The sequence below is a fragment of the Pristis pectinata genome, chromosome 25, assembly GCF_009764475.1.
Source record: "Pristis pectinata isolate sPriPec2 chromosome 25, sPriPec2.1.pri, whole genome shotgun sequence".
In the NCBI taxonomy this organism is placed as follows: domain Eukaryota; kingdom Metazoa; phylum Chordata; class Chondrichthyes; order Rhinopristiformes; family Pristidae; genus Pristis; species Pristis pectinata.
Genome location: NC_067429.1, coordinates 389,993 through 414,640, shown reverse-complemented (window position 1 = coordinate 414,640; position 24,648 = coordinate 389,993). Strand labels below are relative to the sequence as shown.

The 24,648-nt window shown below is 47.6% G+C and overlaps 1 protein-coding gene across 7 annotated transcripts in view; it reads left to right on the top strand.

The window, feature by feature from the left end:
• The first annotated feature begins 3,686 nt into the window (after window positions 1-3,686).
• Window positions 3,687-24,648, top strand: part of plekhh3 (pleckstrin homology, MyTH4 and FERM domain containing H3) — a 71,788-nt gene continuing 50,826 nt past the window's right edge. For 4 of the 7 annotated variants that reach the window (XM_052038458.1, XM_052038461.1, XM_052038457.1 and 1 more), the window contains exons 1-3: window positions 3,723-4,052; window positions 15,589-15,641; window positions 15,777-15,865. In XM_052038458.1, coding sequence (XP_051894418.1) covers window positions 3,927-4,052; window positions 15,589-15,641; window positions 15,777-15,865 — 268 coding nt within the window. In that variant the 5' untranslated portion in view covers window positions 3,723-3,926. Of the gene's footprint in view, window positions 4,053-15,588; window positions 15,642-15,776; window positions 15,866-23,461; window positions 23,638-24,648 lie in introns of those variants that run through there. The other 3 variants (XM_052038456.1, XM_052038459.1, XM_052038462.1) reach the window with 3 other exon arrangements.

The window sequence follows — 24,648 nt, the reverse complement described above, 5'->3', positions numbered from 1 at the left end:
GGGTCGAAGGGCTGTTTCCTTCCTATATTACTCTGTGACTCTATGACCCTCCATTGCCTCCACATCCTTCCTATAATGAAGCAACCACAATACTCCACTTGAGGCTGAACCAGTGTTTCATTTTTCATATTTTCTCACATTTCCTTACAACATAGGAGGAGGCCATTTGTCCCATCAAGTCTATACTGGCTCTCAGAGGATTCCGATCAGTCCCATCCTCTCATTTCCCTGTATTTCTCATGTGTCCATTAACCCCCACCCCCTCCCCAACTACCCTTATGGTAATTAACCTACCAAAGAGCATGAGATAGAACATAGAACATTACAGCACAGTATAGGCCTTTCGGCCCACAATCTTGTGCCGCCATCTTATCCTGCTCTAAGATGTACCTAACCCTTCCCTCCCAATAGCCCCCCACTTCTCTACCATTCATGTGTCTATCTAAGAGTCTCTTAAATGTCCCGAATGTATCTGCCCCCACAATCTCCGCCGGCAGTGCGTTCCACGCACCCACCACTCTCTGTGTGAAAAACTTACCCCTGACATCCCCCTTATATCTTCCTCCAATCACCTTAAAATTATGTTCCCTCGCGTTAACCATCGTCGCCCTGGGAAAAAGTCTCTGACTGTCCACTCGATCTGTGCCTCTTATCATCTTGTGCACCTCTATCAAATCACCCCTCATCCTCCTTCTCTCCAAAGAGAAAAGCCCCAGCTCACTCAACCTATCCTCATAAGACATGCTCTCCAATCCAGGCAGCATCCTGGTAAATCTCCTCTGCAGCCTCTCTAAAGCTTCCACATCCTTCCTATAATGAGGCAACCAGAATTGAACAGGGGAAACCCTCACTCAAGGAGAGTACCCAAGGTCAAGATCAAACATAGGTCGCTGGAGCTGTGAGGCAGCTGCACTACCTGCTGCACTGTGCCACCTACGTACTCTGCTGCATCAATAAATCTTTATTCATCATGTTCTCAGCCTGCTCTGTCACTTCCAATGATCAGTGTATCCAACACCGAGGGCATTTCACTCCTGTACCTTTCAGAACAGTTGCCTCTTCTCACACTGCCTACCAAAGGCCGCACCTCACATTGCTCCACATTAACCTTCATCTGCCACACATCTGCCTTTCAGCCTGTTCATAACCTACTTCAGTTTATCACTTTCCTCTTCAAAGTTCACAATACAATCAAAGAAATTCAAAGCACTGGGAAAAAAAGAAAATGAATCAGGTTTAAGTTGGGAGAAGGTGAGGGGTGGACAGGATGAAGGCAATACCTCAGACAGGGTGAGGCTTGGATTGCCATTGGGATAAGTTGTAGAGATCGTCCAGGTCAATGGAGGCAGTTGTGAAACTGTATCCTGTTAGTGACTGAACCCCGCGCCTTCCTCTGTGTCTCTTTTGCATCCAGAGAGTTCTGGATTTACTTGTTGCTCCTTTGCCTCTCATGAGAATATGCCTCAACTGTAACTGAACCACTTCTGCCTTAAAGGTGAGTCATAAAAGGCTGCAGATGCTGGAATCTGGAGCAAAAAAAACAAATTGCTGGAGGAACTCGGGGAGTCGAGCAGCATCTGTGGGGGGGGGGGGGGGGAAACGAATTGTTGATGTTTCAGGTCGAGACCCTGTATCAGGACAATTCGCTCTCCCCCACAGATGCTGCTTGACCTGCTAAGTTCCTCCAGCAGTTCGGGTTTTGCTCTTTTTTCTTCCTTAAAGGCAGCTGTTGTCCAATTTGTAGAGCTCTTTTGATTTGCAGATGACAAGTGTAAGGCCCATGATGGGGATATACAGCAGAGAAACAGGCCCTTCGGCCCACCACGTCTATGCTGACCATCATGCCTATCTATACTAATCCCACTTACCTGCATTAATTCCACATCCCTCTCTGCCCTGCTCAATTCAAGTATCTGTCCAGGTACCTCTTAAATGTTGTTCCTGTTCCTGCCTCCACCACCTCCTCTGGCAGCTCATTCCAGATACCAACTACTCTGTATGTGAAAAATTTACCCCTCAGATCCCCTTTAAACCTCCTCCCTCTCACATTCAACCTATGCCCTCTAGATTTAGACACCCTTACCATGGGAAACAGACTCCAGCTATCTACCCTATCTATGCCTCTCATTATTACATATCATATCCCTCTCAGAGAAAACAGACTCAGCCCATCCAATTAATCCTTATAACTCAATCCCTTCAGTCCAGGCAACATCCTTGTGAAACTTTACCACATCTTTCCTATAGTGTGGTGACCAGAACTGCTCACAATACTAAAAGTGAAATCTCACCAATGATTTGTGCAACCGTAATATGATGTCCCAACTCTTGTACTCAGTACCTCTGCCGATGAAGACAAGGATGCCATCCACCTTCTTCGCCACCCTGTCTACCCTGTGTTGCTACTTTCAGGGAACGATGTATTTCTATACCAAGGTCTCTCCCATGACTCTGTCATTGACTGTATGTCCTTGGCCCACTCTCCAAGTTGATCTAGATTCCATTGTAACCTTACACAACCTCCACTACACCACCAATTTTAGGGTCACCTGCATACTTACTGATCATGCCACCTACATTCTCATCCAAATCATTAATATACATGTGGACCCAGCACTGATCTCTGTGGCACACCACTGGTCACAGGCCTCCAATCTGAAAAACATCCCTCCACTACCACCCTCTGAATCCTACCCAAACCAATTTTGTATCCAATTGGCTAGCTCACCCTGGATCCCATGTGATCTAACCTTCTGGACCAGCCTACCATGCAGGACTTTGTTGAAGGCCTTGTGAAAGTCAATGTAGACAATGTCCACAACCCTGCCCTTGTCAATCCTCTTGGTCGAAAAACTAAATCAAATTTGTTAGACATGATCTCCCAATACCCAGAGCCATGCTGACTGTCCCTAATCTTTCCAGGTGAGGCAGCACTTCACCTGTGAGTCTGAGGGTGTTATTTATTGCATCCGGTGCTCCTGGTGCAGCCTCCTGTACATTGGTGAGACCTGATGCAGATTGGGTAACCACTTTGTCGAGCACCTTTGCTCCATCCGCCACAACAGCCAGGACCTCCCGGTGGCCACCCACTTCAATTCCACATCCCACTCCCATACTGACATGTCTATCCAGGCATAGACAGAATAGACAGCCGGTATCTTTTTCCCAGGGTCCAAATGTCAAATAACAGAGGGCATGCATTTAAAGTGAGAGGGGGTAAATTCAAGAGATGTGCAGAGCAAGTTTTTTTACACAGAGTGGTGGGCTCCTGGAATGCGCTGCCAGGGGTGGCGGCAGAGACAGATATGAGAGAGGCGTTTAAAAAGCTCTTAGACAGGCACATTAATGTGCAGAAAATGGAGGGATAGGGATCTTGTGTAGGCAGAAGGGTTAGTTTAGTTGAACATGGTGGGCTGAATGGCCTGTTCCTGTGCTGTACTGTTCTATGTTCTGTGTGAATAAAACCTTTCAATCTCACTTCAGGAGAAACCACAGCTGTGCTGCTGCTCACAGCTGACCCAGTGCCAGTGCTCCTCCCTCACAGCTGGCCCACCGCCAGTGATCCCCACAGCTGGCCCACTGCCAGTGCTCCTCCCTCACAGCTGGTCCAATGCCAGTGCTCCTCCCTCACAGCTGGCCCAGAGCCAGTGGCCACATGATGCAAGCAGCCAGGAGGTGTTCCCTGTGTTTGGGGCTGGCTTGGTGACGCAGTAGTACTGGTCTGGAGGGAGCAGTTGGAACACTTGTGGCTTTGCTGCTCTCTCTCTCTTCCCCCTACTGCAGGAGGGCAATGACAGTGTGAGACTGGACAGCTACAGCAGGGCTTCTTCTTTCGCTGGCCACTCAGAGCCAGTCTCCACTGAGGCAGGACTTTGAGGAGAGGAGCCACGGATGCCGGGAGGCCTGGGAATAAGGCCTACATCCCAATGCCTCTGCGAGGTTTGTGTTGGCTCCTTTGCTGCCGACAAGGTTTCCGTTTGCTGGGCCGGGATTATGGTGAAGCTGATAAAGCAGAAGAGCTTGTGGAACTGCAGAGGGAACAAGTCAGGACGGTGAGTGTTGAGAGGGTGGATGACAACACAGGCCACTTCCTGTGGCTGAGGATTGTAAGGTGGGGCAGGGCTGCAGGGGCAAGTAGGGCAGCTGGAGCTGCAGCTGCATTAACCCTTCACTCTCTCCTTTGGCCCATCAGCTCCATACTGCTTCCATGTAAGAACAATCCACTTGGTTCACAGGGTAGAGGCCAGTTCCCTTCTGAACGCTAAATTGTCTTGGCCTCCTTGACTCCCCAGCAGTGTTTTCCAATTTCTCTCCATCTGCTATGGTTACATCATTTATAATTTTAAATTTCTCTGTCAGATTGTCTCACAACCTCCTCTGTTCCAAGGACAGCTGCCCAAACTTTCACATAACTAAAGGGTTGCATCCCTGGATAACTCTGCGCCCTCTGCAAAACCTTTACCTTCCCTGAAGTGTGACTCCCAGAACTGGTCTCAACTCTCCAGCTGTGGCCGAACCAGCATTTACAGATGTTCACCATGAATTCCTTGCTCCTTACACTGTGCCTCTATTTACAGAGCATGCAACCCCACAGGCTTCCTCAACCTGCCTTTCACTTTCAATGAACTATGCACAGGGTTAAGGGGTTGGTGCTTCGACTTAGAACAGGATGCCTGGGGTCATCAGGGTTTAGATGCTGGGTTGGACTGTGTGTAGAGAGGGTAATGTAAAGGTGTTTCAGAGGATGTCCCAGAGGACATGACAGATGGAATATAATGTGAAAAAAATGAGAGGGTATCCATGGTGCAGGCAACAGAGATGCAGAGTATTTGTTAAATGGTGAGAAATTGGGAAAGATTGATGTTTCAGGATCTCAGTGGTGTTTGTACACGTCACTGAAAGTGGCCGTGCAGTTAGGAGAGGATGAGGACAGGACCAAAAATGTCTCACTGTAACTGAGACCTCATCTGGAGGGTGGTGGACAGTTCCAGACTCCATACATAAGGAGGGTGCATTGAAGCTTCACCAGACTGGTCCAGGGATGGGAGGGGTTGCTGTGTGAGGACAGATGAGCAGACCGGGTCCCTGGTTCCCTGTCCCAATGTATCCACATTCTCAGCTCTTACTCACATTCACCACAACTTACCAAATATTCCTTTCTCCTGACCCCAATCCCCAATTCCTGCACATTTCGCTCCCAGTTCATTATCCCATACTACCAATTCCTTATCCCACATTCCCTGCCTCTGCACCTCATATTCCCAGCTTTTTGCCCTGTGTTTCCCACTCCTCCATTCGTATTCGTAGTTCTTTACCCTACAGTCCTGGTTCCTTATCCCATCTTCCCAGCTCCTGCAGCACATTCCCACCTCCCTCACCCATTCCCAGCAATTCCATTCACATTCCCATCTCCTTATCCAATTCCTTATCCCATCTTCCCAGCTCCTGCACCTCACATTCCCAGTTTCCTCACCCCTCCCCAGCTCCTTCACTCCATGTTCCTAGTTCTTTATCCCATGTTCCCAGATCAAGTACCAACAGTCCTGGTACAGATGATCCTGTGTTATGGGGGGTTGCATCCCTAGAAGAACATCCACATTGTGATTTTCTGTAATGTGAAGACGCTTCATCTGCACCTGTGACAAGAAATGCAAGTTTTAAAAAAATGAAGATTGACACACAAATTCTGTGAGAGCGAATTTGTATTCCATATCTCAGACTCTTGGGTAGTGATGTGTGAATTCCACAAGGGTGAATTTCCATTACCTGAACTGCTGTAATGCGGGAATCACCTGTGCCCTGCCCAACATTCCCCGTTCGTCAACAATTCAGCTCCAACTACCTTCCCCGTCGCAACCACTCCCTGTGTAAAAGAATTCTTCACCAGATCCCCTCGAAACCTTCGACATCCTCCCAGTCACCTACGGTTCCCCATCCCAACCCCCACTCCCCGTCCCTCCCCTGTTTCCCGTCCTTACCCCAGTTCCCCATTCCTACCCCCGCTCTCCACTCCTACCCCCATTCCCCGTCCCTGCCCCCATTCCCCGTCCCTCCCTGTTCCCCGTCCTTATCCTCGCTCCCTGTCCTTATCCCCACTCCCCATCCTTATCCCCGTTCCCCGTCCCTACCCCCTTCCCTATCTTTGCCCCCCTTCCCCGTCCCTACCCCTTCCCCATCCTTGCCCCCGTTCCTCGCCCGTCCTTCCCGTCACCCCCATTCTCCACCCTTACCCCACCTTCCCCATCCTTTCCCCCATTCCCCATCCTTCCCCCATTCACCATCCTTCCCCCACCTTCCCCATCCTTTCCCCCATTCTCCACCCTTACTCGACCTTCCCCATCCTTTCCCCCATTCTCCACCCTTACTCGACCTTCCCCATCCTTCCCCCATTCTCCACCCTTACTCGACCTTCCCCATCCTTTCCCCCATTCCCCATCCTTCCCCCATTCTCCACCCTTACTCGACCTTCCCCATCCTTCCCCCATTCACCATCCTTCCCCCACCTTCCCTGTCCTTATCCCCGTTCCCTGTAATTACCCCTAGTTCCCCACACTCCACATTCTCAGTCCTTTCCCCACCTCCCCTGTTCCTTATCCCATGAAATTTATTCCTGATAAGTGTAAGGTGATGCACTTTGAGGCGAAATAAGACCAAATACACAGTAAATGGTGGGTCCTAGGGGGTGTTGGTGAACAGAGCGACATTAGGATAGAGGTCCATAGACCCCTAAAGGTGCAGCACAGTGGGACAGTGTGGTGAAGAAGGCAAATGGATGCGTATCTTCATTCACCACGGACGTCATGTTACAGCTTTATAAAACATTGATGCGGCCACACCTGGAGTTCTGTGTGCAGTTCTTGTCGCCATATTGGAAGAATGTCATTGCCCTGGAGAGGGTGCAGAGCAGATTAGACTATAAGACATAGGAGCAGAATTAGGCCACTCGGCCCATCAAGTCTGCTCCACCATTTGATCGTGGCTGATTTATTTTTGCCTCTCGACCCCATTCTCCTGCCTTCTCCCTGTAACCTTTGACGCCTTTACTAATCAAGAACCTAAAGGGACATCCTTTTATTTTGAGGTTGTGCCCTCCTGTCCTAGACTCTCCCACTACTGGAAACATCCTCTCCGCGTCCACTCTATCCAGGCCTTTCAATATTCGGTAGTTCAATGAGATCCCACCCCCCCCCCCCCCCCATCCGTCTAAACTCCAGCGGCCATCAAACGCTCAGAGCCCAGAGCCATCAAACGCTCCTCATACATTAACCCTTTCATCCCCGGGGTCATTCTGAACACAGATTCACCTGGTTGTTGCCTGGACTGGAGTGTTTCAGTAATAAGGAGAGACTGGACTTACTGGGTTTGTTTTCCCTGGAGCAGAGGATGCTGAGTGGTGACCTGACAGAGTTGTACAGAACTATGAGAACGATAGAAAGGGCAGATAGTAAGAATTGTTCTTGCCTGGAGTTGGTGTCTGAGACAAGAAGCCATAGGTGTAAGGTGAGAGTAGGAGGTTAGAGGGGTATCTGAGGGGGAATTGTTTCACCCAGAGGGAGGTTGGAATCTGGAACACACTGCCTGAGAAGGTGGTGGAGGCAGAGACTCTCACAACATTTAAGAAGCATCTGGATGAGCACTTCAATCACTAAGACATCGAAGGCTATGGACCAAGTGCTGGTAAATGGGATTGGTGTAGGTAAGTACAACAGGCATCACCGTTATAAAATGGATGTGATTAAACTGGAAAGAGCGCAAAAAAGATTTACAAGGATGTTGCCAGGACTTGAGGGACTGAGTTATAGGGAGAGGTTGGACAGGCTGGGCCTTTACTTCTTGGACCGGAGGAGATTGAGGGGTGATCTCATAGAGGTGTATAAAGTCATGAGGGACATAGATAAGGTGAGTGGTTTTTTTGCCAGAGTTGGGGAATTGAAAACATAGTTTTAAGGTTAGAGGTGAAAGGTTTAATCAGAGGCAACTTTTTTATACAGCAGGTGGTAGATGTATGGAACCAGCTGCCGGAGGAAGTGGGTGAGGCAGGTACATTGGATACATTTAAGTAGTATTTGGACAGGTATATGGATGACAATGGTTTAGAGGGTTATGGGCCAAGTACTGGGAAATGGGATTAGTTTGAATATACATCTTGGTCGGCATGGACATGTATGAGCCGGAGGGCCTTTTTCCCTGCTGTACAACTCTATGACCCTATGACCCTAGATATCATGGACACAGTGGGCTAACTGGCCTATTCCTGTGCTGTCCAGCTCTGTGGCTCCAAGACTTTATATTCCCAGCTCCTGTTCTACATATTCCCAGCTCTTTCACCCAACATTCTCAGTTCATTACCCCCTGTTTCCAGCTTCGGGACCCCACATTCCCACCTCTCTGACCCCATCTTCTCAGTACTTTACTCCACATTCCCAGCTCCTGCAATCTATGTTGTAGAGTCACACAGCACAGAAAAGTGCTGACTGTTGTACCATCTTCACCAATCCCGTTTCCCAACACTTGACCGTAGCCTTCTCTGCCTCAGCGATGCACTGGCTTGTCCGGACTTCTAAACTCACCACCTCCTCAGGCAATGTGCTCCAGAGTCCATCCGCCCTCTGGGTGAAAAAATTCTTCCTTATTCCCCCTCTAAATCTCTCATGTCTCCCTTATACCTCTGGTCAGGTTCCCCTCGAAAAGTTTACCATCGTCTACCCTTTCTATGCCCCTCATAAGTTTCTGCAATTCTGTCAAGTCCCCGCTCAGCCTCCCCTGCTCCAAGGAAAACAACCCCAGCCTCTCCAGTCTCTCCTCATGACTGAGATACTCCATCCCAAGTAACATCCTGGTGAATCTCCCCTGTGCTCTCTCCAGAGAAATCATGTCCTTTTATACTGTGGCAACAAAAACTGCACAGTGTTCCAGCTGTGATCTCAGCAATGTTTTATAAACATAAGAACATAAGAAATAGGAGCAGGAGTCAGCCATCTGGCCCCTTGAGCTTGCGCCAGATGCAATAAGGTCATGGCTGATCTGGCCGTGGACTCAGATCCACCTACCTCCTTTTTCCCCATAACCTTTAATTCCCATACTATGCAAAAATCTAACGGTGTCTTAAATAGATTTCATTACATAGCCTCTTCTTCTTCCCTGGGCTGAGAATTCCACAGATTCACTACTCTCTGGGAAAAGCAGTTTCTCTTCATCTCCATTTTAAATCTATTCCCCTGAATCTTGCGGCTATGTCGCCTAGTTCTAGCCTCACCTACCAGTAGAAACAACCTTTCTGCTTCTAATTTATCTATCCCTTTCATAACTTTATACATTTCTATAAGATCCCCTCTCATTCTTCTGAATTCCAATGAGTATAATCCCAAGTGGCTCAATCTCTCCTTATAGGCTAACCCCCTCATCTCTGGAATCAACCTGGTGAACCTCCTCTGCACTGCCTCCAAAGCCAGTATATCTTTCCTCAAGAAAGGAGACCAGAACTGCACGCAGTACTCCAGGTGCGGCCTCACCAGTATCCTGTACAGTTGCAGCATGACCTCCCTGCTCTTAAATTCAATCCCTCTGGCAAGGAAGGCCAACATTCCATTTGTCTTCTTGATAACCCGTTGCACCTGCAAACCAACCTTTTGCGATTCATGCACAAGCACTCCCAAATCCCTCTGCACAACAACATGTTGCAATCTTTCACCATTTAAGTAATAATCTGATCTTCAATTCTATCTTCTAAAGGTCTGTCATAACTTCCCTGCTCTTGTATTCTCTGTCCCACCTAACAAAGGCTGGCATCCTGTTTGCCTTCTTTACCACCCGATCTATGTGTGCTGACATCTTTAGGGATATTTGAATGTTACACCAAGGTCTTTCTGTTCCTCAATACTCCCAAGGGCCCTATCATTCGTTGTGTGTGCCCTACCCTTACTTCACCTCCCAAAATGCATCACATTTCAGTTCTTTATCCTATGTTTCCAGCTCATGTTTCTCATTACTTAGAGGAGGCCATTGAGCCCACACCAGCACTGAGAGCAATCCCAATAATTCCATTCCCCCTCTTACTGCCTGTCATCTGTTCTCTCCCACATGCCCATAAATTGCCCCTCCCCAACTTCCTTACCACCCCTCTACACTACAGGCAATCTACAGCAGCCATTTAACCTACCAGAAAAAGAGATGTGGGAGAAACTGGAGCACCCGATGGAAGCCACACGGTCACAGGGAGAACGTGCAAACTCCACACAGACAGCACCGGAGGTTGGGATTGAATCTGGGCCTCTGGAGCTGGGAGGCAGCAGCTCCCCACATTCCCAACTCCCCACATTCCCAACTCCCACACCACATGTTCCAGGTTCCTGATACTTTATGACTCGTGACTCTTATCCCACATCCCAACTTATGACCACATGTTCCCAGTTCCTTACCCAGCATTCCCAGTTCCTATGCTTAACATTCCCTGTTTTTAACCCATGTTCCCACTTCCATTCTCCATTCCGAGCTCTTTTCCCGTGTGCCCAGCTCTTTTCCCGTGTTCCCAGCTCTTATCCCTGTGTTCCCACCTCCTTTCCTTGTGTTGGAGCACAGAACAGTACAGCACAGGAACAGGCCCTTCTGCCCATGATGTTGTGCCAACTAATTAAACACCTAACTAAACCAATCCTTTTGCCTACACAAGGTCCATCTCCCGCCATTCCCTGCACATTCATGTGCTGATCTAAGAACCTCTTATATGCATCTGTTATATTTGCCTCCACTACCACCCCCGACAGTGCATTCCAGGCACCCACCACTCGCTGTGTAATAAAAAACTTGCCCCATACATCTCCTTTGAACTTACCCCCTCTCACTTTAAATGTATGTCCTCCAGTATTTGGACCCTGGGAAAAAGATATTGGCCGTCTACCCTACCTATGCCTCTCATAATTTTATAAACTCCTATCAGGTCTCCCCTCAGCCTCCACCACTCCAGAGAAAACAACCCAAGTTTGTCCAACCTCTCCTTATAGCACATGCTCTCTAATCCAGGCAGCATCCTAGTGAACCTCTTCTGCACCCCCTCCAAAGCCTCCATATCTTTCCTGTAATGGAGCAACCAGAACTGAATGCAATACTTCAGATGCAGCCTAACTAGAGTTTTATAAAGCTGCAACTTAACTTGCCGACTCTTGAACTCAATACCTCAAAGTTTGTCCAACCTCTTTATATAGCACATCTCCTTATGCACTCCTCTGCACACTCCTGGTTTCCATCACACCACTGGTGGTTCTGTCAGCTACCTGGGCCCTGAGCTCCGAAAGACCCTCCCTGAAACCCTTCAGTCTCTCCTCCTTAAAACTAAACAGGTTTTTCACTCAGGTCCTTGTGTGACTATGATAATAGTTGCCAAGAAGCATCTTGGAAGATCTTCCAGTCCTTTCCCAATGTTCCCACCTCCTTTCCCCATTCCCAGCTTCTTTCCCCATGTTTCCAGTTGTATTCCCATGTTCATTCCAATTAACCCAACATTTGATGTTGTTGCACCAATTCCCAGTTCCTGAATCCCACAGTATTAGTTCTTTCCATGAGGTTTGCAACTCCTACCCCTATATTCCCAGCTTCTTCCCCCATTGCCAGATCATCCCAAGTCCTCTGCTGTCAGATCATGGAATCATACAGCATGGAAGCAAGCCATTCAGCCCAACTTGCCCACACCAACCACTGGGCACTCATCCACATTAATCCCATTGCCCAGCACCTGGTCCATAGCCCTCTGAGCAATACAAGTGATCAAAAGGTGCTGCTTCCCCCCCAGAGCCCATGTGCATCTCCTCTCTCGCCTCACACCCATGGCCCCCATCAGTCTCACTCCTCCACTCCATGTTTCCGTCCAGCTCTGCAGCTCACTCACTTTCACATATAATGGGATTGATCAAAGCCAACATAGAGTTATAGAGTCATACAATATGGAAACAGGCCCTTCAACCCAACTCATCCATGTCAATGGTGTTGCCCAGCAAGCTAGTCCCATCTGCCCACGTTTGGCCCATAGCCCTCTAAACCTCTCCTATCCATGGACTTATCTAGATGACTTTTAACTGTTGCTGCTATGCCCCCCTCAACCACGATTTCTGGTGGCTCATTCCAAATATGCACCACCCTTTGTGTGAAGAAGCTGCCCCTGATGTCCCCTTTAAATCTCTCGCCTCTGATCTTAATCCTATACCCTCTTGTTTTTAGCAGCCCCTCCCTGGGGAAAAAACTGTGTGCTTTCACCCTAGCTATGCCCCTCATGATCTTATATACCTCTTATCAGGTCACCCCTCAATCTCCTACGTTCCAGGGAGTAAAGTCCTAGTCTTCGCAACCTCTCCTTGTAACTCAGGCCCCCAAGTCCAGGCAACATCCTGGTAAATCTTTTCTTCACCCTTTCTAGTTTAATAACATCTTTCCTAATAACAGGGTGACCAAAACTGTGCACAATACTCCAAGTGCGGCCTCACCAACATTTTATATAACTGCAACATAACTTCCCGACTCCTATACTCAATGCCCTGACTGATGAAGGCCAGCGTGCTAAATGCCTTCATCGCCAACCTATCTACCTGTGATGCCACTTTCAGTGAACTATGCACTTGCACTCCTCAGTCCCTCTGTTCCATAACACTCCCCAGGGCCCTAGCGTTCACTACACAAATCCTAGCCAGGTTTGATCTCCCAAAATGCAATACCTCACATTTATCTGGATTGAAAGCCATTTGCCCATCCTTAGCCCACATACCCAGCTGATCAAGATCCCCCTGTAATTTTTGACAACCTTCCACACTGTCTACAACACACCTATTTTTGTTTCATCCACAAACTTACTAACCATGCTTGTACATTCATATCCAAATTGTTTATATAAATTACAAACAACTCAGGTCCCAGCACCGACCCCTGAGGCACACCACTAGACACAGGCCTCCAGTCTGAGAAACAACCCTCAACCATCACCCTCTGCTTCCTACCAAGTATGAATCCAATAAGCTATGTCCCCCTGGATCCCATGTAATCTGACCTTCCAGACTAGCCTGCCATGATGGACCTTGTCAAGGCCTTGCTGAAGTCCGTATAGATAATATCCATTGCCCTACCCACTTGGTTACCTCCTCAAAGAACTCCAAGAAATTTGTCAAACGTGACTCCTCATGCACAAAGCCATGCTGACTGTCTCAAATCACCCCCTGTCTCTCCAAATGTTGGGAGATCCTGTCCTTCAGAATCCCCTCTAGCAAGTTACTACCGATGTCAGCCTCACTGGCCTGTACTTTCTTGGCTTGTTTTTGATACTCTTTTTAAACAACGGCACCACATTAGCCACTCTCCAGTCCCCCAGAACCTCACCTGTGGCCAGTGATGAAGCAAATATCTCTGCAAGGTCCTCTGCAATTTCTTCTCAAGCTTTCTACAAGGTCCGAGAACGCACTAGGTCAGGCCCTGGGGATTTATCCAACAATGCAGTTTAAGGCCTCCAATACCTCCTCCCTGCTAATTCGTATGTGGTCCAAGACATCACCACTCATTTCCCCCATTTCCTCAGCTTCCATAGTTTTCTCCACAGTAAAAACAGAAGAGAAATATTCATTAAAAATCTCACCCATTTCCTTTGGCTCCTTGCACAGATGGCCATGCTGATCTTCAAGGGGACCTATTGTCTCCCTAGCCACCCTTTTACTCTTAATATACCAATAAAACCTCTTGGGAATTTGCCTTGCCTTGCCTGCCAGATTGTTCTCATATCCTCTTTTTGCCCTTCTAACTTCCGTCTTTCCTACACTTCCTGCAGTCATCAAGACACAGTTTTGTGAAAGGAAACTTGTGTTTGATGAACCTGCTGAGGAAGTGGTGAGTATGTTAGACAAGGGAGACCCAGTTGGTGTGATGCTTTCAGTGAGCTCCTATGTGGGAGGTTGATCAGCAATGTTGGAGCATCTGTAACTGGGGGGAGCAGTGAGGTGGGTTAGGAACTGGTTATCGGACAGATAGCACAGAATGGATCCTTCTCAGGCTGGCAGGTTGTGCATTGGTACTGGTTAGTGGGCTGTAACTAGTGGGTACTGGTTAGTAGGCTGTAACCAGTGGAGTACTGGTTAATATCTGTGACTAGTGGATACTGGTTAGGGCTGGATGTTTGGGCCCCAAATTTTCACAACCTGTATCGGGGATTTGGCTGAGGGACTAAGTGTCACATTTCTGAGTTTGCTGAGGATATTACATGAGGTGGGATGGAGGATGTAAAGAGGCTCCAGGAGGATGTGGACAAGCTGAGTGAGTGAGCAAGAACTAGGAACATGGAATGTGGAAAGATGTGAAGTTACCCACTTGAGTGACCATAATACAGAAGTGGAGTATTTGTTAATGATGAAAGACTGAGTAGTGTCGAGGAATGTGCTTGGACACAAGCTGATGAAGGCCAGCACACAGGTGCAGCAGGTGACTGATATGTTAGCCTTTATTATGAGAAAATTTGAGTGCAGGAGTTAAGAAATCTCATTGCATTATAAGTGTCCTCGGTGAGACCGTACCTGGAGTATAGTGAACAGTTCCAGTATCCTTATCTGAGAAAGAATGTACTTGCCTTAGAGAGAGGGGTGTAGTGAACATTCATGGGGTTGGTTTCAAGGATATCAGATTGCCGTGTGATGAGACCAGGCCTGTACTCTCCAGAGAAGAATGATGATAGACAGCTCATGAAAACTGAAAAAATTCTTAAAGAGCTTGACAGGCTGTGCACAGGAGAATGCTTCCCCAGCTGGGCGTACAGGTCAGGGACACATGTTGAGAATAAAGGGTCAGCCATTTAGCACTGAGATGAGGAGAAATGTCCATGGAGGCTTGGTTACTGGGTTCAGTGAAAACACAGGTCAACTGATTTCTGGATTTTGAGGGAATGATGGAGACATAGAAAAAATCAGCAGGAGGAGCCTGCTCCCTATTCCCACAAGCACGGCTGATCACCACCTTAAGCGCCTGTTCCCACTTCTCCCCATCTCCCTTAACCCCTTTGGTGTAGCTCCTTCTGCAGTAAGTGTATGCCCTTGGCCTCCCAAAGTTCACCATCCTTTGGCTGAAGGAATTTCTCCTGACCCTGTTGTACCACAGAGTCACAGATTCAGACAGGAGGGAAACAGGTCCGTTGGCCCAGCAAACTCCTGCCGTCCCTCAACCACCCATCTACACTAACTCCTTTCTTATTCCCTCTACATTCCCATCAACTGTCCCCAGATTCTACCACTCACCTGCACACCAGAGGTAATTTATAGCAACCAATTAACCTACCAACCTGCATGTCTTTGAGATGTGGAAGGAAACTGGAGCACCCGAAGGAAACCTGTGTGATCACAAACAGTAGGTGGAGGTCCGGATTGAACCCAAGTCACTGGAACTATGAGGCAGCAATACCACCTACTGTGCCACTGTGCCAACCAGTTCTTCTGTACCCCACAATCCTGGATCCTTGCCCCATGTTCCAGCACATTCCCAGCTCCTGACCCACACACCCGTGATCAGTCTCCCTCGGCTGTGGTCGGTCTCTGTCGCCCTTGGTCTGATGATGATTCTCTGTTCTTGCTGCAGGTTTCTTCAGATCAGAGTCTAATTGGTGTGGAGGTCCCCGAGGTTCACCACAGGTAGGAAATGTCTCCAGGAACGCTGCACGGGCTGTGACTGCACCGTTGGTTGGTGTCCTGTTACTTGGGGGAGTGAATGTTTTTCTGCTCGGTATTTCAGTCCAGCCTCAATAAAGTTTGAATATTTTCTTTCAGACCAGAAGCTCCAGAGGAAATGAGAAGTCTAATCATCCAAGAAGTGAAAAGAGAAACAATAGTTGTCGAAGGGAACATCATCATCCAAGGTGAGGTCTGAGATTTGAATCAATACTTGAACTGAAGCTGTGAGGAGCCAGGGACAGGATTCAGCCCAGAGTCCCGGAGCATCGGAGTCCCGAAGCATCGGAGCCCTGAAGCCCCAGTGTCATACAACATGGAAACAGGCCTTTCAGCCCACGGTATCCACAGTGACCAGTGGGCATCCATCCCTATTAATCCCATCTTCCAGCACTTGGCCCACAGCCTTCATTGTCAGGGTGATTCAAGTGCTCATCTAGAGACTGAAACACTGACAGCAACTCTGCTTCCACCTCTCTCTCTCTCTCTGGCAGTATGTCCCAGGTGCTCGCCATTCTCTGGGTGAAGAAGGTCCCCCTCAGATCCCCTCTAAATCTTTTCTCCCTTACTCTAAATATGTGTCCTCTAGTTTTACTCACCTCTGGTATGGGGAAAGGTTTCCTGCAGTCTACCCTATCTGTACCCCTCACAATTTTATCCACTTCACTCATGTCCCCTCTTAACCTCCTCCGCTCCAGGGAGAACAGACCCAGCCTCTCCAGTCTCTTCTCATGACTGAACTGCTCCATCCCAGTTACTGCATCTTGGCTCAGGGTAGCTATTTATAGACTGAAACTTTGCTTCAGTTTTAGGGCAGCACAGTGGCACAGCTGGTAGAGGCGCTGCCTCACAGCTCTAGTGACCCGGGTTCAATCCTGACCTCCAATGCTATCTGTGTGGAGTTTGCATGTTCTCCCTGTGACCGTGTGGGTTTCCTTCAGGTGAATGGTAGGATCTGGGGGGAGTTGATGGGAATGTGGAGAGAATGAAATAGGATTAGTTTAGGATTAATGTAAATGAGTTCTTGATGGTTAGCATGGACTCAGTGGCCTGCTTCTGTACTGGATGTCTCTATGACTCAGGGAGCTAACAGCAGTGGGACTGCATTATCTGAGGAATTCCAACCATCAATCACTCTCCCAGCACCCATATTGAGACGTGTCATTATTGGCCAGGGCACAGAATACAGGAGCAGTGGGTGATGATCTCGGTCACCACACCACAGCAAGGAGGTGTCTGCACCAGGTGGCAGAGGGCATTGATCAGAATGTTGCTTCAGATGGAGAGTGGTTGAGGAGGAGGGGCTGGCATTGTGGAAGTTGATTTTTTGGTGTGAAGGAGACAGAGGGCAGGGAATGAGAGTGCCCAGGGGTCAGTGACCTCAGTATGTAGTGAGGTGCTCTGCCTTGGCAGTCAGCTACAGACATCACCTCCCTTGATTTAAATAATATTTTTCCCAACCTTCTCTGTTGTTACTACCAATTAACTTAGATCCGTGCTCCTAGTTACTGACTGTTGCTGATGATTTTAAACCCCTCAGTTAATTCTCCCCTCTTCCTCCCCAATCCAAAGGGAAGTGATGGTTTGGTGTCACCTCTCTGCCAGTGTTCTACCCACTGGCATCTGGATCTGGAGAGCTGCTGACTCTCCAGTCACAATTCCACTTTGATGAAGCAGGACACCCTCCAAATCTCCGATACTTGAACCTCAGTGCCAGCTGGTTTACACAAGCAGGTCTGGGAACCCACAGGAAGACATTCCTGATGCAGGGTCTCGACCTGAAATGTTGACAATTCCTCCCACCCCACAGATGATGCTCGGCCAGCTGAGTTCCTCCAGCAGTCTGTTGTTTGCTTCAGATTCCAGTGTCTGCAGTCACTTGTGTTTCCATTTGTATCTGACTGATCGTTCTGTGAATCTTTCGAATTCTGGAGCAGTGTGTCTGGTGATATTTAGGAGCTGAGTTTAATCCACAGTCGGCTCAGCACCATCTGAGAGTCCTTTGAACAAGAAATGTATGGCCATTGAGAACATCAGCTGCTATAAGCTCTGTGGTCAAAGATGTGACCAACAGTCACTGCTGCTGGGAAGGTGTAGGTGAGAAGAGCAAGGAGTGGATTCATGTGCAGCACACAAAAAGCTGGAGGAGCTCAACGGGTCAGGCAGCATCTGTGGAGGGAAATAGACAGTCAACGTTTTGGGTCGAGACCTTTCATCAGAATTGGGCTGGACTAGATTCATGTGCAGCATTCCCACAGAGGAGGCAGAGAGATAAACATCAAAACAGAAGACTATTAAAAATTAAGGTGGTTGGCTGCTGGAATTTCTCTGCCACATGATACCAGGGCTAACACTGGCCTCCATCCATCTCCCCACCACCGTCTCATGTTCCCCAAATGTGGAAAAACCTATCAGTTTCAGAGTCGAGCTTCCACAACGAAGCTTCCACATCTCAGTCCTAACTAGTAACTGTAACATCTGCAAAGTGCACTGCAGACACTTGCCTTGGTTCCTCCTACAGCACCTCCCAAACCCACCACACCATTAACCAAGAAGGTCAAGGGCAGCAGACACATGGGAACACCACCACCTGCAGGTTCCCCTCCACGTCACACACCTTCCTGACTCGAAAATATATCACCAGTCCTTTGTTGTCACTGGATCTAAATTCTGCAACTTCCCTATTGCAGTGTGGGAGCCCTTCACCACATGGAGAAGGCAGCTCACCCCACTTTCTCAAGGGCAGTTGGGGACGGCGATAGATGCTGGCCATGCACTGATCAAATCATAGAGTCATTGAACAGTACAGCACAATACAGGCCCTTCAGCCCACAATGTTGTGCCAACCTTTAAATCTCGCCTAAGTCTACCTAACCCCTTCCTCCCACATATCCCTCTATTTTAAATTTCTCCATATGCTTACCTAGCAATCTCTTGAATTTGACCAATGTACCTGCCTCCACCACTACCCCAGGCAGCACATTCCATGCCCCAACCAATCTCTGGATAAAAAACCTCCCGCTGATATCTCCCTTGAACTTCCCACCCATCACTTTAAAGCCATGGCCTCTTGTATTGAGCATTGGTGCCCTGGGAAAGAGGCACTGGCTGTCAACTCTATCTATTCCTCTTAATATTTTGTACACCTCTATCATGTCTCCCCACATCCTCCTTCTCTCCAAAGAGTAAAGCCCTAGCTCCTTTAGTCTCTCCTCATAATGCATACTCTCTAAACCAGGCAGAATCCTGGTAAATCTCCTTTGTACCCTTTCCAAACGCTTCCACATCCTTCCTATAATGAGGCAACCAGAACTGGACACAGTACTCTAAGTCTGGTCTAAACAGAGTTTTGTAGAGCTGCATCATTATCTCGCAGCACTTAAACTCAGTCCCACGATTTATGAATGCTAACATCCCATGAGCTTTATTAACTACCCTATCCACCTGTGAGGCAACTTTCAGGGATCTGCTCCTCCACATTACCCAGAATCCTGCCGTTAACTTTGTACTCCACCTTGGAGTTTATCCTTCCAAAGTGTACCACCTCACACTTCTCTGGATTGAACTCCATCTGCCACTTGTCAGCCCAGCTCTGCATCCTATCAATGTCCCTCTGCAATCTTCGACAGTCCTCCACACTATCCACAACACCACCAACCTTTGTGCCATTTGCAAACTTGCCAACCCACCCTTCTACCCCCTCATCCAAGTCATTAATAAAAATCATAAAAAGCAGAGGTCCCAGAACCAATCCTTGTGGGACACCACTAGTCACAGCCCAATCTGAATGCACTCCCTCCACCACAACCCTCTGCTTTTACAGGCAAGCCAATTCTGAATCCACACGGCCAAGCCTTCCTGGATCCCATGCCCTCTGATCTTCTGAAGAAGCCTACCATGTGGAACCTTGTCAAATGCCTTACTAAAATCCATGTAGACCACATCAACTGCACTACCCTCATCAATCTGCTGGTCACCACCTCAAAGAACCCTATCAGGCTTGTGAGACATGATCTGCCCTTCACAAAGCCATGTTAGCTGTCCTTGATCAGACCATGATTCTCTAAATGCCCATAGATTCTATCTCTAAGAATCCTTTCCAACAGCTTGCCCACCACAGACGTAGGGCTCACTGGTTTATAATTCCCTGGACTATCCCCACTACCTTTTTTCAATAAGGGGACAACATTTGCCACCATCCAATCCTCCAGTACCATTCCCATGGACAACGAGGACTCAAAGATCCTAGCCAATGGTTCAGCAATCTCCTCCCTCACCTCGCAGAGCAGCCTGGGGAATATTCCATCAGGCCCCAGGGACTTATCTGTCCTAATATTTTCTAAAAGCTCCAACACATCCTCCTTCTTGATATCTACATGCTCTAGAACATTAACCTTACCAACACTGTCCTCAGCGTCATCAAGGCCCCTCTCCTTGGAAAATACTGAAGAGAAGTATTCATTGAGGACCTCACCCACTTCCACAGCTTCCAGGCACATCTTCCCACTTTAATCGGTGGGTCTCTAATCGGTCCTACCTTTACTCTCGTCATCCTTCTGCTCTTCACATGTGAAAAATGCCTTGGGGGTTTTCCTTAACCCTACTCACCAAGACCTTTTCACGTCCCCTTCTTGCTCTCCTCAGCCCCTTCTTAAGTTCCTTCCTTGCTACTCTATATTCCTCAATAGACCTACCTGATCCTTGCTTCCTAAACCTTATGTATGCTGCCTTCTTCCTGCTAACTGCTTGTTCCACCTCTCTCGTTCCCCATGGTTCCTTCACCCTGTCATTCCTTCTTTGCCTCACCAGGACAAATTTATCCCTAACATCCTGCAAGAGATCCCTGAACAACAACCACATCTCCATAGTACATTGCCCTTCAAAAATGTCATCCCAATTTACACTTGCAAGTTCTAGCCTTATAGCTTCATAATTTGCCCTTCCCCAATTAAATATCTTTTGCTCCTATCCTTGTCCATCACAATGCTAAAGGTTAGGGAGCGGTGGTCACTGTCCCCCAAATGCTCACCCACTGAGAGATCTGTCACCTGACCCGGTTCATTACCTAATACTAGATCTAATATGGCATTCCCTCTAGTCAGTCTGTCAACATACTATGTCAGGAATCCGTCCTGGACACACTTGACAAACTCTGCCCCGTCTAAACCTTTGGTACTAAGCAGGTGCCAATCAGTGTTTGGGAAGTTGAAGTTTCACATGATAACAACCCTGTTATTTTTGCACCTTTCCAAAATCTGCCTCCCAATCTGCTCCTTAGTATCCCTGCTGCTACCGGGGGGCCTATAGAATACTCCCAGTAGAGTAACTGCTCCTTTCTTGTTCCTAACTTCCACCCATACTGACTCTAGAGAGGATCCTTCTACATTATCCACCCTTTCTGCAGCTGTAATAGTGTCCCTGACCAGTATCGCCGCCCCTCCTCCTCTTCTTCCCCCCCCACCACATCCCTTTTAAAACACTGAAATCCAGGAATATTCAGTATCCATTCCTGCCCTGGTGACAGCCAAGTCTCGGATTCTGGAAGGTGTATACACATATTTTTAAAAGGACTCAGAGATATAGAGTTAAGGTTTTGGGCAAGAGAAACGAGGCTTGTGAGGAAGGAATATTTTACACAATGAGCGGTCATGCCTTCGAACTCATGGCTTTTGTGGGGGTGGAAGCAGAGGAAATCAGTAGTTCATAGAGACATAGTTACAGCACAGAAACAGGCCCTTCAGCCCACCACATCCATGCTGATCTTTTTGCCCATCTACACTAATCCCATTTGGCTGCATTAGGTCCCTGTCCATCCACGCCTTGCCTATTTAAGTGCCTGTCTAAATGTCTCTACAATGTAGTGATATTTAAATTTTAAATTTAAATATCTGACTCCACCACCTCCTCTGGCAGCACATTCCAGATATCAACCTCTCTCTGTATAAAGAAACTCCCTCAAATCCTCTCCTCCCTCTCACCCCTTTAAAAGGGTAATGAAAGGTGCTTGAGGGTAAAATCTCACCAGGCCGTAGGGTGGAGAGGAACTGAGGAGGATGTATTGCTGGGACAATAACCCGATTGTGTCAACAGGGGACAGAGTGTAAAACAAATGAGTGACTAAAAATAGAACCCAAACAAAAGAGCATGGAACTGGGACAAATCAGGCCTTTCTACAAAAAAAACTGTTAAAGTAAAGTGCATGGAGGTGCTGTCTCTGAAGTGTCTGTAATGAAGTAAATGAACTGGCAGTGTAAAGAGAGGTGTGGTTACAATTCTGGAGTCATGGCTGTAGGGGGACCAAAGCTGGGAGCTGAACATCCAAAGACGGGTTTCAACAAGGTCCTGCATGGTAGTCTGGTCTGGAAGGTTAGGTCCCATGGAATCCAAGGACAGCTAGTTAGATGGATTCCAAATTGGCTCAGAAGTAGGAAGGAGAGGGTGGTGGTTGAAGATTTTTTCTTGGAATGGAGACCGGTGACTAGTGGTGTGCCGCAGTGGTCAGTTTTGGGACCCTTGCTGTTTGTTATTTATATAAATGATTTGGATGCAAATGCACAAGTAAATTTGGGGATGACATGAAATTAGGAGGTGTCATTGATATTGAAGGTTATCATAGATTACAGGGGGATCTTAATCAGTTAGGGAAGTGGGCCAAGGAGTGGCAAATGGATTTCAATACAGATGTCAGGTGATGCATTTTGGAAAGTCAAACCAGTGTAGGACTTATACTATGAATTAGAACACAGAATATAGGACATAGAACAGTACAGCACAGAACAGGCCCTTCAGCCCACAATGTTGTGCCGACATAGCTATTCCCTCCTATCTACAGAATGCCCATATCCCTCTATTTTCCTCTCATTCATGTGCCCATCCAAGTCCCTCTTAAAAGCCCCCAATGAATTTGCCTCCACCACCCTATCAGGCAACACGTTCCAGGCATCCACCACTCTCTCAGTAAAAAATGTTCTCCTCACATCTGTTCTGAACCTACTCCCTCTCACCTTAAATGTATGGCCTCTGGTATTGGATCTCTCAATAATGGGAAAAAGATATTGCTTGTCCACCCTATCTATGGCCCTCATTATTTTATACACTTCCAACAGATCACCAGAGAAAAGAGCCCAAGTTTGACCATCCTCTCCTGATAGCACATGCCCTCTAATTCACGCAGCATCCTGGTAAACCTCCTCTGCATCCTCTCTAAAGCCTCGACATCCTTCCTGTAGTGAGGTGACCAGAATTGCACGCAATACTCTAAATGCGGCCTAACCAGAGTTCTATAGAGATGCATCATAACTTCTTGACTCCTATACTCAATAACCTGATTAGTAAATGCAAGCATTCCATAAGCCTTCTTAACCACCCCGTCTACCTGTGTAGCCACTTTCAATGAGTCACGGACTTGCAACCCAAGGACTCTCTGCTCTTCAACACTGTTAAGAGTCTTTCCCTTAAGAGTGTACTGCCTCCTGACATTAGTCCTACCAAGGTGCAACACCTCACAGTTATCCTGGTTAAACTCCATCTGCCATTTCTCTGCCCACATCTGCAGCTGATCTATATCACGCTGTATCCGTCGCCAGTCTTCTACACTATTCACAACTCCACCAATCTTGGTATCGACTGCAAACTTACTAGCCCACCCATCAACATACTCGTCCAGGTCATTTATGTACATCACAACAGCAGAGTTCCCAGCACAGATCCCTGCGAAACATCACTACTCACAGGGCCTCCAGACCGAATAAGTCCCTTCAACCACCACCCTTTGTCTTCTACAGGCAAGCCAGTTCTGGATCCACACAGCCAATTCTCCACTGACCCCATGCATCCGAACTTTCTTGATTAACCGATTATGTGGGACCTTGTCAAATGTCTTACTGAAGTTCATGTAGATGACATCCACAGCTCTACCTTCATCAGTCTCTCTCGTCTCTCTGTCAAAAAACCCAACCAGGTTAGTAAGACACGACTTGCCCTGCGCAAAGCCATGCTGGCTTTCCCTAATCAAGCCATTGGATTCCAGATGCTCATATATCCTATCTCTAAGAATTTTCTCCAGCAATTTCCCTGCAACTGACATGAGACTCACTGGTCTATAGTTCCCCGGATTTTCCCTTGTTGCTTTCTTAAATAGAGGAACAACATTAGCCACTCGCCAGTCATTCGGGACCTCACCCATGGTTAAAGAGGACACAAAGATATTGGTCAAGGCCCCAGCAATTTCCTTTCTTGCCTCCCTCAGTAACCTGGGGTATATCCCATCAGGCCCTGGGGACCTATTCACCTTAATACTGTTTAGGAGATCTAACACTAACCCCTCCTTGACCTCTAAATGCCCTAACATGTTTCCACCTTCAGTTCCAATTTCTGCATCCTGCATGTCCCTTTCTTGGGTAAACACTGAAGAGAAATACTCATTCGAACCTCACCCACATCCCCTGCATCCAAACATAGATTCCCTTCTTTATCCTGAAGTGATCCCACCCTTTCCCTCATCATCCTCTTATTCCTGACATAGGTATAGAATGCCTTTGGATTCTCCTTAATCCTACTTGCTAAGGACTTTTCATGGCCCCTCCTGGCTTTCCTAATTCCTTTCTTGAGTTCATTTCTAGCTTCTCTGTAGTCCTCACATGCTCTGTCTGATCCTAACTTCCAAATCTCTACATACTTGTCCTTTTTCTTCTTAGTCAAGATGTCCAGAGACCAAGGTTCCTTTATTTTCCCATTCATGTCCTTCCTTCTAATCGGGACATACCCATCCTGTACTCTGTGTATTTGATCCTTAAACACTTTCCACATGCTCGACGTGGACTTGCTAGCAAAAGATTTTCCCAGTTTACTCCCACCTAGTTCCTGCCTTATGCCTTCATAATTAGCCCTGCTCCAATTTAAAACCCTCCTGCTAGCCGCATACCTATCCTTAGCTATAGCTATACTGAAAGTTAGTGAGCTGTGGTGACTG